Source organism: Necator americanus, chromosome II, assembly GCF_031761385.1.
Source record: "Necator americanus strain Aroian chromosome II, whole genome shotgun sequence".
NCBI lineage: Eukaryota > Metazoa > Nematoda > Chromadorea > Rhabditida > Ancylostomatidae > Necator > Necator americanus.
Genome location: NC_087372.1, coordinates 2,112,169 through 2,126,977, shown reverse-complemented (window position 1 = coordinate 2,126,977; position 14,809 = coordinate 2,112,169). Strand labels below are relative to the sequence as shown.

Here is a 14,809-nt window from a genome sequence, read left to right as displayed (position 1 = left end):
TTTTCCTAAGCATTTCATGAATGAATCAATTACGATGGATACGTTTGTCCCTAAACTTTTTCCGTTATTCTTTGCATTTGCATGTATGCCATATTCTTTTCAAAATGCTAAAATATAAACTTAATCAACTATTGTAGCGTTCGGTACCATAAAATCCAGAGCAGACCTTGAAAGCGTGTGAGTTGAAAACTTTTCTAATTCTATTTCTTTTCTATTTCTAATTATCATCATAATTAGAAACGATGAACTAATTATTACTATGATTCAATGTATAGGAATAAAAGTATAAATACAGTTCCCTTCTTAATCCACATGCCTTTCTTTTTCTTCTTCGAACACATGTAAGGATGAAATGAATAGGGAGGAGACCCTACACAAAAAAAAAGAACCAATGTTTTTCCTTTTATCACCTTTCTTCCCAGAGCGTCTATTTCTGAATTTTAAAGATATGCATGAAGTAAAAAGGGATTTTTGTTATTCTTTCTCTCTTCTGTCCTTCCTACTGTAAATAAGGTTGCTATTGAATAAATTTTGTTCACTATTTTCACTTGTATAACGACAGTTTCAGGTTTCTTCCTGCAAATGAACTGTATGAAAATGGTACGGTAGTCGAAAAAATCTTATATCGCGAGTATCCACTGAGAAAATGCTTCTTTGTCATCACCTTCACAGCGGTCCGTTGCTTCCAGCAAAATGAACACAGGTTTCTCAAATATACTAGTTCAAATTTTATTTTTTCTTTGTAAATTTACAGCGTGCCTGCGTTGCATCGAAAGATCACAACGCATTTGCTACGATTTTGTGACGCAAACTCTGCGCCCGTAACAGCGTAACCGTGCCGCAAGTCGGAAATTTGTCGCGGTCGCTGGCTGCCAAATCAGCTTTACCATGCATTTCAGAGAAAAAAAAAACCATTAGTTGCGAAAAGTTTTTGGACGGGAGCTTGCATCGTTGTTGAAAAAAGTCGTACAGTGTTTCTAATCCGAGTTTTTACAGTTTTACAGTTAAACGCAGTTGTTTCAGAGTTATGTTGATATTCTACAATAACTGGTACGATATGATAGAAGATATTGCTGCACACAGACTACAAAATGGAATTCTATTCGACAAAACAAAAAGTAAAAGATAAGAAAGGAATTGATTTGCTGCAAGAATCTTCACTTTTCACATTCAGATAAGAAGCCCAATGGCATGGAGTTATGGAAGGAGTCTTTCGAATACTACGTAGTTCTACGAGGAAAAGAAATGAGTATGTTGTTCTATGTAATGGTTAACATGAAAAGAAAGTAAGAAGGAGGTTTTTTTGTTTTTCCAGATTATTTTACGAGTGAATTCAGTATGGAGAATGGCGATATCAGTGTAAAAATTAATAAGGTAAATGAATGCCCGCCAACAGATAGATGGCAAACGAGAGTGGTTCCCAACAGAAAGATCCAGTTCAACGAAAGATCTCTTACAGGAAAATGTTTTAATGAAGCAAAGTTTCAAAAATGGGACCTCCTGGACAGAAGTACTTACTTTTTCCACGAGATGGGAGCATTTTTCACTGTTCAGCACAAATTCCGATATGTGTCCGACAGCAATTACCAAGGTACGTAATCCTGTCACTGAACGGATTCACCCAGACTGATGCGACGCGTCCGCGGCGCTTGACTTCGCGATGATCCCTCCCGATCCCAACCACACAACTGCACCCAGCTTCACGTCGCTTTGATCCGACTATAACGTACCTCTGCGACGCACCAGCTGATCGACAATGCGGTATTGCTGCACTTATATATATCAGCCTGGATGAACGCCTTCGGTGGCAATTGTATCTTCGGATAAAACATCTGCATGTGGATTCAATGAGGAAATGACCATCACTCAGGTCGACAGGAGTTTTCCAATTTGGATACCTGGACGTCCAATCCCGGTGCAAGGGCAAAAGGAAAAGGTGCCGCCGGATCCAGCAACGGTGCGAGATGTCATCCTTGCAATACTCTTCATTATACTGTGAGTCCCCCACAATCACTGCAAATGAAAAGAGAAGTAGGCTCAAAAGGACATGAAGCACGGAGCAGCTGCATAAGCGGCTGCGTTCAAAGCGGTGCGGTGGAAAGTAGCGGTTAGTTTCAAGGGAGGACCCTTGCTAGCACCATTCTCCGTTGCAGTTCACCATGGTTTCACCTCAATTCCAGCCGCTTTCTCCACCATACCGGTTCGAGCGCAACCGCTTACGCAGCTGCTCCGTGCTTCACGTTTTGACCCTACTATACTGCGTGTAGTAAGTACCCTATGCCACAAATCAAACAGATAATATCCACAATTCCAGGTATTACCTGTTTCTCGTAAACATTGTGCTTCCTTGGTACTTCGATAAATGGTTTCCACTGGTTAGTTACCATTTATAGCATCAAATGTTCTCGCAAACGAGTTTCTTGAGCACTTACAAAACATCATTCACAAGCTGAGAGCGTTTAACACCTTACTTTACATAGTTGGGTCCTATAAGGATAATTCATTTGCTCGAATAAATAGTGAATACCTACGCGTTTTATGTCTGAATTTTATAAAGACCCACCATTTATTTACATTACAAAAGATCCTCACTGCAGTTTGGAGGTAAAACTTGAGCCACATCCTATAGTATCTACAATTATTCGTTGAAAAAACAAACAACGTTCTTTCAGGGTGAGGGACAGGAAGGCTGAATCGCTTGAGAAGAATACTATTAATCCTATAATAGAAATGCAATGATTACTAAATTCCATAGTGTTACTTCAAATCTTAACTAGTAAACTTTACGAACTTCATTAACTGTTCATGTTTCCCTTTTGCTTGATGAATAAACGATTAGTTTTAGTGATAGCTCATATTTGTAGTGATTACTTATATAGAATAGTAGTGTGCACAAATAAAGAAAAACAGTTCTAAACAATTTAAACAGGAATGCGCTAGAGGTATTGATTAGTGTCAAGCACTTTAAGCGCTTATCCCATAGAAATAAATACAGCTAACTTCACAAAACGAATTCAAGTTCAAAATAATATGCGATTGATTGGCGAAAAATAATGCTACTCAAGATATGTACAGACTCCACGATTTCTTTTATTCAGGAAAGATTTCAATTATCATGTGGCAAACATGTAATAACCATATCACATCATATCTCGGATTCTGTTTCCGACTGATCCTAAGGATTCATGCATTTCATTCACTTTATAAAATTGCTTTTACGAACAAGTACGTACAAGCACATATTGAACTTTGTCTTACTGTAGATTTCCCTTCCAAATGCGGTAACTAGGAATTGTGATAATGAGTCTACGCTTGTTCCTCTTCTTGAGGTAGCGAGAGTAAAGCATCGTCCAGTTGGTCAGCTTTGCTGAGAAGATCCTAAAGCCAAAAAAGTTAGATGCCGTTGCTGTATGATATTACAATAAGTTCACCTTTCTACATCCTCCTGCATTTGAGGAAACGGTCTTGAAGTGAGTGAGTGCATCCCGAGCAATGTCTCTATTCTTTTGACGGAATTCGAAGATGGCGTAGTTGAGAATCTAAGATATCGAAGCTGATACTGCACTCAGCAATGAGGAAATACCACCAACCACTTGAGCTTTTGGATCCAACCCAATTGACTTTTGATAGGCGCGACGAGCGTTATTGACATCGCCCATGTTGGAAAGCACTACTGAAGCACAAATCACTGTTTGTTGAAACTCGAATAAAGTGGACAACTAAAAAACTCACCTGCCATCGCACCAATAATTTGTGGGTCATCACGTTTCAACTCAGACGCTGCTTTCAAGAAATGAAGAGCTGAACAATGCAAGCCCATTGCTTGATGGACAAGACCGAGATTATAATTGATCCTATAATATTGATCTATCTAAAATCTAAAAATCTAAGATCTAAAAATTAGCAAGACAAAGACATCATAAAGGGCGTTCAACATGACGTTAATTTCTTTTCGTAAGCGAGTTTAAATTTGAAAATGTCATTGCTTGTGCATCATATTAACAGAAGGCACAGATCATGATCGAGATGAATTTGCAGTGCATAAAATTAATTGCAATTACAAAAAAAAGAAAATAAGTGAGATGTCAAAAGGTGAAAGAGCAGATAAATATTCTCCGACAAGTGTTCCACTGGCGAATTATGATATAAAGTCAGCCGTATGTTTTCAACCAGGAGACCGTTACACTGACTTTGACTGAGTTATAGTTTGTTTAGGTCAGAAGCCGTGGAGCGCAACAATCTGCGCTCATTAACCTTCTCAATGCGCTGCGGTGCATCAGAAGGACACCCCTTGACAGCTCCACAGTTTGTTGCGGTCACCCGGGTGAACACATTCAGCGCCGTCTGTACTTGATTGAGCGCTGCAGCGAAATGAGCGTATTGAAGATGAAAGATATGCTTTCTTAAAGTAACTAGGCTTAACGAATAGAAGATTACTTGGTTATATCTATTTAATATTAATTATGTTATTATTATTAACTTTCTCCGAATGAGAGAAGAGATTAAGAAAAGAAAGAGAAGCCGAGAATCACTAAAAGGCAATTTAGCGCTGGAAGTTGAATTGTACGTACTTGTAATCAAGAGGACAAATAAAAGAAGCTTTCTTGAGACAGGAATGAGCTTGGGCAAGGCGCCCTTTAGCAAAAAGGCAGACAGCAATATTGTTCCATAGGCAACCGTTGTAGTCACACGCATCCGCCGCGACTCTAAAAAATAAACAATGAGAACAAAGCCTGTAGTAGAAGATCACGTGCTTTTTCACAGGTATTAAAAAGGTCAGTGTCGCCTTTTTTATACCTGTGTAGCCTCAATTCCCGATAATGAACAAAAAATACCAACCTGTACTTATTCAGTGCAACATCATGGTCACCATGTGCTTGCATGATAGAGCCAGCGGCAAGAATGCACTTAATTATGAATTTCAGAAAGACTGAAGAGTAATAAATTTGAGTCCGCACCTGTTGATGAGTAGAATCGTAGCTGAGAGCTTTGCCAAGCATTGCAAAAGCCGGATCCTCGTTGTTATTTCGCAAATATAGCATACCCATTTTGAACATTACATCCAAATTCTCCGGCTCCAACTAAATCAAACTTTTCTCAGAGTTAACAAATGACGAATTTTTCGCATACATACTTGAAGCGCTCGTTCATAAGCCTGAATAGCAGCCGTTGTATCTCCTAGTTCGCCCATCAGCTTGGCAAGGAAAACGATCAACTCGACCGAATTTTGCAGTGATGGTGCCTGAATTATGACTAGCAAGCTTATTTATTTATTTATTTATTCACCAAATGTGCTCAATAAATTAAGAGCAGCAATTGTAGGAAAGATAATCGAGAAAATTCAAAAATATGTCAAGATAAAGTCAAGAAAAATCATTGCGAAAAATTGCAGCTAAATTCGCCACGTTCCCGAGAGAATAGAAATTTGAATAAAGTAAATACCTGTAGTAGAAGATCACGTGCTTTTTCACAGGTATTAAAAAGGTCAGTGTCTAGGTGATATACAGCTCGAGCCAGCCAGTAATACGCTTTCTGGAAACTGTTATTCACTAGCATTTGTGATAAATAGGCAATAAAGAAAACTCTTACAGAATCGCTTGGATTTCCTTTAACCGCTTTTTCAAGGTATTCTACAGCCAGCGTATGGTTCCCCATGAGAAAGTAAACTCGTCCAATATTGACAAGGTAACTATAATAATGTAACGTTTAACGCTTCATTAGGTGAGCTATTCGTACATCACCAAACACTTACGTTGTGGAATTGGCTGAAATTTCCAACGCTTTCTTAAACCATGATAAAGCGTCCTCCAATTCTCCTTCAACTCGAGCTATGATTCCTCTCATGTAGAAAGCATATTCGCTTTGGTTTGAACTTTGCTCCAACATTTCCTGCAAGAGATAGATTGGTCACTTAAACTATACGTTGCCTGGAAACTTAAACACATTAAAATAGAAACGTACACCTATTAAAGACTTGCATCCGATGTAGTCTCCTTGGACGTAAAGTCGATACAGCAACGCATTTGAAGATTCAAAATTGATCAGTTCAAAGTTTGACTTCCATTTTGGTGCGATGGTCTCCGATGATTCTGGTTTTGGTGCCTTAAACCTTGTGCACTATAAACGATTATTTCTGGTGCAATATACATGTTTTTATTTAATTCGAACTAGAAATAATGCTGATACCCAGCAACCGTGCTTATAGCATATTTCTCGTGCTTACAGCAGACATGACCGTAATTCAACTAATCCCACAATCTTCAGACGTCAGGTAAGCACTGACGACTTTACTTCCTCTTTTGACTCACTGACAAATGTGCGCTTTTCAATCTCCATTGGACACGAGAACTAGAGAGCCATGCTTGATCTGTTGCATAAGACCGCTCGTGGATCATATTATCTGCAGTTTCTAATGTTAATTCTTTTCTGTTTCTTTTCTAAGGTTTAAAATATTTTCCTGTAGTAAAACATAACAAATTAATTTAATTATGTATTTAATTAGTACATAAATAGTTTCACGTACGTCCCAAACGCTGAGGAAGGGGGGAATCGTCATCAATATGTTAATTACGCAAGTAGGGAGTAAGTGGTCATTCACTGATCATAACGCTATATGGAGCAGAGCGCCCCGATTTAATTACGCGGATTTTAGATACTCCGACGATAAGATATCGCCAGTGGTGCTCTCTAAATGTTTCCACGCGGATATCGAGAATACTGGTTTAATTAGCTCAGGTTTGAGGTGCAATCCTATGTGTTCTCTGAGTGCAAGTAAAAAAGAAGAGAAAATTACTGCTTTCTGTAGTTACAAATAATTAAACGATTTCGTTCTTACTTCTCCTAATTTCTATTGCCAAATTTGAAGAACCATTTAAAACTCGTCACTAGGAAAAATTTGAAAATTATTGTCATTGTGCTTATTTCAAAAAATGAAGTTATAACTTCTGCCAAATTCAAAGTAACGACTGCAACTATAGCATGATGAGGTGCACTGAGCAGAAACACAAGATCGTAAAGTTGATCAGATCAAATGACTGATAAGAAAAAAGAGGATAAACTGAAAAAAAAGATCATATTCGAATTACCTCATCGCTCTGCTCTCCGTTGCACTCATCCATCTCAGCTTCTTTGACCAAACTGTCAACTTCTGTCATTATGACACGAATGGAGCTATAAAATGAATAATTTCCAAGTAATTTCAGACAACAAAAGAACTTTAAGAGCGTTAAACATCAAATTTAGCGCAGAAGGAATCCTACGAAAAAAAACACTTTTACTGTTTTTTTCTCTAACTTTCTCATCATTGCGGAAGGTTTATCTTTGTTGCTGTAAAACTGCAAGACTTATTTAATAATCTGATAATTCTACAGTAACGAATTTTTCTACAGTAACATAATACAATTCGCTGTGTAAAAATCAGCCAAAAAAAATAAATGGATATAATTCTGTTAAGGTACCTAAAGCTGAGTAGCTTACGAACAGTTCTATCTTTCAAATCAAACATCTACGAATGCCTACATACTTAGATTAGTCTGGAAGGCATGTGGATCCTAATTTAAGGACAAAACGAAACCAAAAACAAACTAGTAGAAATCAAAAACTCACTTGAAAAGTTCTGAACTTAGATGAGATTGCAAGCAATTCAGTGCAGAGAAAGCGTTTCCATGGCAACACTTCAACCGCTGTGGTTCGCATTTTCATCCTGTAACTGTGGATTGCAGAATTGTCATAACTAAGCACGTCGGATCTTTCAACAAACAGACAACACAAACAAACAAAATTCCAGGAAGAACTACACAGTTAACAAAACTAAAATATGAAGAAGAATGTTAGGAGAAATTTTTGGCGAAACATCGCTACAAACACCGGAACCGAAGGCTTTAGTTTATCTGACGAGGCAACTCTTTACATCCGTATGAAACCGTGCGAATATCGAAATTAGCTGATAATGAAACCTTTTACGCTCTTCCGAGTAATTAAAAGTTATGAAATCCACCCTAGAGGGCTTGGTTTCGACAACTCTATAGGTGCGTGGTGTGGTCCCATTAATTATACTGAGGTCCCTGAACAAGGGGTTTGTCGCGTTTTCGTTGCACTACTTGCAAATTACCTCCGAGACGTCACCTACAACAACATTTAGAAGACCGAGGATCGGAAATTCCCTCAAACGCTGACTTTGAACATACTAATTTTCACTATAGTCGGGTCAAAACGACATGAATTGCGAGTGCAGTTTCGGTGCATTTGCGTACTGAGCTCGAAACGGCGCGGTGTATGCAGCAGTTGGAACCGAGGTGGGACCATTGCAAACTGGTAGAAGGGTAGTGCCAGCAAGGATTTTACCACGATGGTAGCACTTATGCGCCTCGAGAGCGCCACGTGCGCAGTTGCGTACGTGCTTCATGTCGTTTTGACCCTACTATACTTTTTCCTCTTAAATACATGAGCAAATGTGCCAACCAAGGTTCCTTAGCTACACAAACGAGTATAGTACAGCAACGCGAAAATATTAGTTAATTAGGGTGAAAACGATCTGAAGCATGGTGCAGTTGCGTAAGCGGCTGCGCTCAAAGCGATGTGGTTTAGCGTTGCGGTTAGGATCGAAGGAGGACGCCTGCTAGGACTATTCTTCGCCAAAGTTCGCGGTGGTCCCACCTCGATTCGAACCGTCTTCTCCACCACGACGCTTCGCGCGCAGCCGCTTACGCAGCACTTCCGTGCTCCACGTTTTGACTCTGGCATACCGCGTGAGGTGAGCACCGGGCGCCACGAATCAACCAGTTAATATCCACAATTCCAGGTATTACCTGTTTCTCGTAAACATTGTGCTTCCTTGGTACTTCGATAAATAGTTCCCACTGGTTAGTTGCCATCTATAGCATCAAATGTTCTTGCAAACGACGTTCGTGTGCCTCACGAATCCGGCCGCAGCTAGCGACTGTCCCACCTGGATTGTAACCGATGGCTCTATAGCGCCACTTTGCTTACGCGATTGCTCCAAGGATCAGGTCGTTTTGACCCGATTGTATCCTTCTACTACTACCTTCAGAATTCATGCGAAGGAACCAGGTACGTGTTATATATGTTTGAATCTCAATGTCATACAAAGGCGTTAGAAATGAAATATGCTTTTCACTCGTCTGATAGGAATTCCAGTGAATCAGGAACTTACCTGCTAGGCAATGGAGCGTGACGTCCTTCTTTTTCGTAAAATCATAAAACAAATCATAAAAAAAAAAAGTAGATAGAAAATAATCCGTCTTTCAAGTAGGCTATTGTCGTTTCTTTCTGAATTCTTTTCCTTTCTTTTAGCACCTTTCACAGGAAAATGAAAATAACAAGTTGTGTTTGTTGGAAATATGTGCTTTGTTTCGTGCTTTAAGTTTAGATGAGAACTAAACAGTAACCTAACTTTCCCTTCGCTTTCTTCATTAAGGTGGAAGAATTTGGTTGAGTTCATTTGGTAGGACGTTAAGGCAACCTCTCATTATATCGCGTGTGCCATGACTGCATAACAAATCAAGAAAGGAAAAACTTCATGCTTCAGCGCAATGTATGTAGAGTAAACGCCTACTTAATGGATACACTTTCATTAAGGCATTCAGTAGAATTCTTTTGATAGATGAAAAGCATATTTTCCTCACATATGTCTGATCTAACGTCACCAAAGTTTCTTTACGTGGCGAATTTTGCATGAAATTGATGCATGCTAGCCACTTATGATTCTTTTACGATTTTGCTCTTGATTTCACTTTTTATTATTTTGAGTCATCTATAATTTTCGTTTTGTTTGTCACACATTTATTGTGATTGTGACGTATTCAGCTTCTCTGCTAGCTCTATTGTTGTTCGACGTGGATTTTTTTATTCAATATTGACTTCAAAATATTGTCGTCGAAGTCCGTCCCCTTCAACCCTTGGTTCGTCTTTCAAGGTCACATCCCACATCCCAAATTTGACCAACCAATTTCTAACCACCCGATCGCTTATCACTCTTTCATTATACACATTGCATATTTTTTGTGAAGTAAGTGTATTTTTGACAATTATTTTTCCAATGTGAATAAAAAAGATAAACGTAACGTACACAACAGTATACTGCCGTCTGAAAATAAGGGAACTTCTGCCTGCTTAGCGAGAACAAAAATCTTTGTTTGGGTAACCTATTGTGTGTGTAAACAATAACAATAGCTTCTTGGGTGGAAGTTATTTATAAATCAACCTAATATTTAGATGCTATCTCAGTACGTAACATTACTATTACTAGTCACATTTTAAAATTGCTGCTATTACTATTATTGGGGAAATAGGTATTGTAGAGACTCAATTGCGCTCTTATTTCTGGAAGCTCTATCTTGTTTTTTTTTTTCTCTTAGTAACTTTAGCTTACATGTCAAGGATTTTCTAAGACTAATGCTTGGGTTTAGGACCTCAATTGAATTAGTTATTACGTCCAGAAATAAGAGCGTCACTGGGTAATCCTAATTACACTTTTCCCTTATTATTATCACTATTTTTTATTTGTAAACCGAGCACTGACAAGTCTTCCTTTCGCTTAATCATCCAAGTTTGAAGTAATTGACCGTTTACTGGTTGTGGCGTCAGATGGAGGTAAATGTACCGGTTTTATCACCCAACGTCTGAAGCACTCTAACGTTCAAATGTTGTCTCTCAGGTTCGATTACACCCCGCTATCTCGATGTTCCGCTGTTGCAATAGATATACGCAGCAGGGCTCCCGGTTATCGAGCGCACTGGTTCAATTACCTCAACTTAGAGATGCAGGAGCTCACAACGCGTCGTGGATGTGCGTCGGTCGTACGGATGGACAAATTGCTGCTTTGTATAACAGTAAGATTTCCGAATGCTGATACTTCCGCATGTGTGATGTTCTTACGCCCTATCGAGAAGATTTAGCCTTACCTGACATCATTGTTACAGGAATACATGGTTGGTACGCAATACAGATTCATAATTATTCTCTCATGCTGTTTATTTATTTCTTTGTTTTCCTGTCCCCTTCTTCCTTTCTTCACTGTTAAAGGACTTTCGCATGCAGCCAAATTTTGCGTCATATCCAATACACACACCGTTCGTCCCTAGACCAGTCAAACCTTTCGCCTCTCCGGAGTCGATAAATGAGATCAAATTCGATCGAGAAGTTCATCAAATAATCTCGACTTGTCTTTGAGGATAAAAACAGTGATCAGCAAGCAGATCTATCAACTTCTCTATTCTGTACATTTCTTCGATCATTCCCAAAAAGTTTATTTTTCATTCTGAACGCACACATATGTAGGACAAATTCGAGTTTATGTGTTTAGCACTCCGTCAAAAATTCGAAATTTCGTAGAGGATTTTGACCATCACCTCCAGCACTTTGTTAGCACTTTAGATTGTACTTTTTGACAGTTTTATTCACAATCTTCGGTCGTTACTATGCTGGCCAGAGAAGAAAATCAGAAAATCTCATATTTCTGTAGGGAGGGGCATAAATGCACTAACGAGACTTCCACTGTCTAATCCACTAGAGTGCTAGCTATGGGTATATTTCCCACGTCTAATTTATGCTGTGGATGTGGGCACGTACGAGTGACTTCGATTGCAGCAACTTCACTTCGCTCAACAATCGAATCCACACTGTTTCTTTTGCTTTTGTTCGATTTTTCTTTAATTTTGGTGGATTACCCATTTACTTTGCATCCTGTAGGTTCGCAGTGGTGCTTACTGTGTTTGGCTGCGCTTTCCCAGCTTATCCATTGCCCTCGGCTAGTGTGTTTATCTGCCGCATTGTCCCGCCATCGATGACGACACCGAAGGACGGAGGGAACTATCTCAACCGTGAATTGAGGTCGTTTTCTCTGTCTATCAGTGGATTACCGTTAGCTGTCCTCAAGGAATTAACACAAATCAAAAATGTAATCGCTTCCGTCACACATCGTCCTGGTCCACAATGTCTGCGAACTATAACGGCATCTCACATCTTCTATTGTACATAACTATCATACTATGCCAATTTTTTTCGCATTTTCATAGTTTCGTTATAGCTTGTTTTAAAGCCTGTTCATACAACTTTCCAGCATTCAAGTAGTTTTGCTGCCTTTTTTCTTCTTTTCCTTTGTTTCTTTTTTATTGTATTGGAAGATCCAGATCGTCCCTCTCTTTCACTCGTTTTTCGTTATCTATGAACTTCTCCATAATTAATTGTGACCACATTTGAGAATGTCTCCGAAGAGAAGGATAGAGGAGGATGAAGAATGGCCAAGGCGAAAAGCACCTATATTCAATGAGCTAGAGGCGAAGAGGCTCATCAATCTGTATGTTGAAAATCGCGATAGATATCACGGGAAAATTAAATCAAGTAAGATTCCATATGTAACATTGCTTTCGGATGTTTCTTTCAATTATACATACATTATTCACTTGTTGCCAGAATCTTTCTCCTTTAGAACATCTCAACCTGAGAGTATTTCCATTCCAGTTCCCCATTTGTTAATTAAGATTTCTTCAGGCGGAAGATGTGGTGAGAGCGACAAACAACTTCTTCTGAAGAAGTGGACAAAAGAAATCTCGTCGATGGGATTCTCGAATCGCTCTAAAGAACAAATAGAAGAAAAAATAAGAAACGAAATTAAGAAGGTGCAGAAATATCTGAAGTTTAAGGTACGTGTTTCATTTTATTTTTTGAAATACAACCGTTTTTATTGAAATTGTGACAATGTGCATTGCATTAGCTATGTGCGGTGGAGCGTAGCGGTCGGGATCGGGGGACCCTAGCCGGCACTGCTGCAGTTTGCGATGGTCCCACGACGATGCTGACCACTGTGCTCAATCGCGCAGCCGCTTGCGGAACTACGGCGTGCTTCATGATTTTTTTTTTTTTTGTTACTCCCAACCGTTAATGATAGCCAAGTACAAGTCTGGGACAGAGATATTTGCTTAAAATAGGTAATGATATAATTGTCATCTTAGGAAGTCTGTCCACTGTAAATTCATGCGAACAGTCACTGGACATATGTTTGCGTTCAGTATGGGACCAGAGCAGCACACTCTGCTCACTAATTTGTATTTTTGCTCCCTACATCATCACAGCAAAATGTTGAAACAAAAGGTGAATTTAGCTCAGGAGATAAACTTTGGCAGATTACCTTAACTCAACTTATTTCGCTGCCGAATGTCGATATAGGGGGCAAGGCGCAACCAAATCGAGGAATCTGCGAAAAAGCATGCGCACCGCCGGTTATTTCAAACTTGGCTAATCAGCAATATATCCCTAAGAAGTTTCATAATTGTCTGTGAATATGAGTACGATTCTCTGTCACGTACTCAGGGTCGTAATGAAAATAAAATCTATGCTGAAGGTGGTAAGATTAGCAACATAATGTACGCTGAGTACTTTTTTATTACCATATTCTCGGATTTCTTGTAGTAATTCCTGAGTTACTTATGTTTTGAACATAAAAGATTTCGTAAACTCACATCCAGGACTTATGCTGAAGCAGCGTACGATAACCGTAATGACCACGAATATGTATTGATTACTGATTGAGTCGGCAAGCTTATTTTTTTTCTTACTTCGTGATAAAAACACATCTCCGAGAGCATTTTCTTCAAGTGCTGATAATTTTTTAAGGAACATTTATCCCATTTTTTATCTATGCTTTTTTGTAGAAAGAGAAGTGCTCCAAGAGTGGCAGCGCAAATGTTCCTAGACTGGCGTCATACCTTAACCCCTTGGTGAAGCTTCTCGATGAGAACAATGCCGAACATTCAATATCAGGAATAGGTTAGCAAGACCGTAATAGCATGAACGAATTAAAATTATAATATTCTTTTCTAAAGAAGAATCTCCACCGCAACAGCCTCCAAACACAGACGAGGTTGAGCTGCAGCATCATGTCGGTTTTCTGTTCGACGAAGACATGTATGCTTTGGTTTTCACTTCCCTCGAGTTGGTATTTTTATAACATAAAATCCTTAATTTCAGGAAACCCACTCGAGAGGAGCTTGCTGCAATCTTGGAAGGGAGCATGACATCGGAAGGAGAAGGCACTCCTACATCTACAGTACAAGAACCTTTATCGAGTCTAATGGAATGTAACTCTAAGGATGAGAAAAGGACAACAGAAGAATTTGCCGCGTTAGTTCAAATTTCTTATGAGTTTAAAAATTTTGTTTTAATTATTGTTTTTTTTGTTTTATATTAACTGTGCACTTCAGTTCTATATACGATGCACGTTCACTGCTCATGGATCGACGTTCACTGCTTTTGGAAGCAGAGACAAAGCTGGCGGAGATGAAACAGAAAGAGATCGCCATTCGTTTGGAGGAGGCAAAAATTTCGCTCGAGCTGCGAAAAATAGAACTAGAACGCGCAAAACTGGAGCTTGACCGAATCCGGGGAACACCCGCGGATAGATATTCTCGTGCTCCTACTCCACCTGCTACACCCCATCCTTATCCTACCCAGAATAACTTATAAGTCGACTTATTCCCATCCAATATTTCCCTTTTGCGTGATTTATTTAACTATCGGAAATATTCTTACTTTGCCACATTTCCATCTTTTCTGAACAATTCGTCACATTTACGTGTATATTTCTGTTAGACCATATGCTAATTTGTACGTAGCTGTCATTTCGCATTCTCATTCTTTTTGTTGACCTTTATAGCTGTTCTTAGCTTTACTTGTTAGCTAGTCACATTGTTTCCTTAACTCAACTCTTTGTAATACCGAGAAGAACGGATCTTCCTGTGATCTATGTGATGTCTCTACTGATTTTCTTTATCAGAAATTATTGGGTGTTATT

General features: G+C 39.0%; 4 protein-coding genes across 6 annotated transcripts; 3 read left to right on the top strand and 1 right to left on the bottom strand.

Annotated features, from left to right (window-relative positions):
- Positions 1-16: 16 nt before the first annotated feature.
- On the top strand, positions 17-2,693 carry RB195_016627 (uncharacterized protein; the record flags this gene model as incomplete). Of its 2 annotated transcripts, none has more annotated exons than XM_064183238.1 (10): positions 17-83; positions 138-177; positions 569-703; positions 1,024-1,118; positions 1,175-1,249; positions 1,316-1,374; positions 1,460-1,591; positions 1,871-1,995; positions 2,315-2,375; positions 2,673-2,693. In XM_064183238.1, 10 exons carry the CDS (start codon positions 17-19, stop codon positions 2,691-2,693), a joined length of 810 nt encoding a protein of 269 aa, XP_064039119.1. The 2 variants fall into 2 exon arrangements, with proteins under 2 accessions (XP_064039119.1, XP_064039120.1); XM_064183239.1 differs by having other exon boundaries at positions 35-83.
- A 613-nt stretch (positions 2,694-3,306) lies between these two features.
- On the bottom strand, positions 3,307-8,873 carry RB195_016626 (uncharacterized protein; the record flags this gene model as incomplete). 2 transcript variants are annotated; one of them, XM_064183237.1, is made up of 15 exons in its annotated part: positions 3,307-3,378; positions 3,432-3,539; positions 3,591-3,673; positions 3,733-3,854; positions 4,572-4,706; positions 4,840-4,907; positions 4,959-5,081; positions 5,135-5,242; positions 5,443-5,532; positions 5,590-5,689; positions 5,753-5,889; positions 5,962-6,102; positions 7,086-7,170; positions 7,606-7,682; positions 8,745-8,873. In XM_064183237.1, 15 exons carry the CDS (start codon positions 8,871-8,873, stop codon positions 3,307-3,309), a joined length of 1,578 nt encoding a protein of 525 aa, XP_064039118.1. The 2 variants fall into 2 exon arrangements, with proteins under 2 accessions (XP_064039118.1, XP_013309151.2); XM_013453697.2 differs by lacking the exons at positions 7,606-7,682; positions 8,745-8,873 and having other exon boundaries at positions 7,086-7,154.
- Positions 8,874-10,605: 1,732 nt separating this feature from the next.
- On the top strand, positions 10,606-10,870 carry RB195_016625 (uncharacterized protein; the record flags this gene model as incomplete). Its single annotated transcript, XM_064183236.1, has 2 exons — positions 10,606-10,611; positions 10,676-10,870. 2 exons carry the CDS (start codon positions 10,606-10,608, stop codon positions 10,868-10,870), a joined length of 201 nt encoding a protein of 66 aa, XP_064039117.1.
- A 1,351-nt stretch (positions 10,871-12,221) lies between these two features.
- Positions 12,222-14,481, top strand: RB195_016624 (uncharacterized protein; the record flags this gene model as incomplete). The annotated part of the gene is made up of 6 exons (XM_013453698.2): positions 12,222-12,360; positions 12,511-12,662; positions 13,671-13,785; positions 13,842-13,923; positions 13,987-14,139; positions 14,220-14,481. 6 exons carry the CDS (start codon positions 12,222-12,224, stop codon positions 14,479-14,481), a joined length of 903 nt encoding a protein of 300 aa, XP_013309152.1.
- Positions 14,482-14,809: the final 328 nt, after the last annotated feature.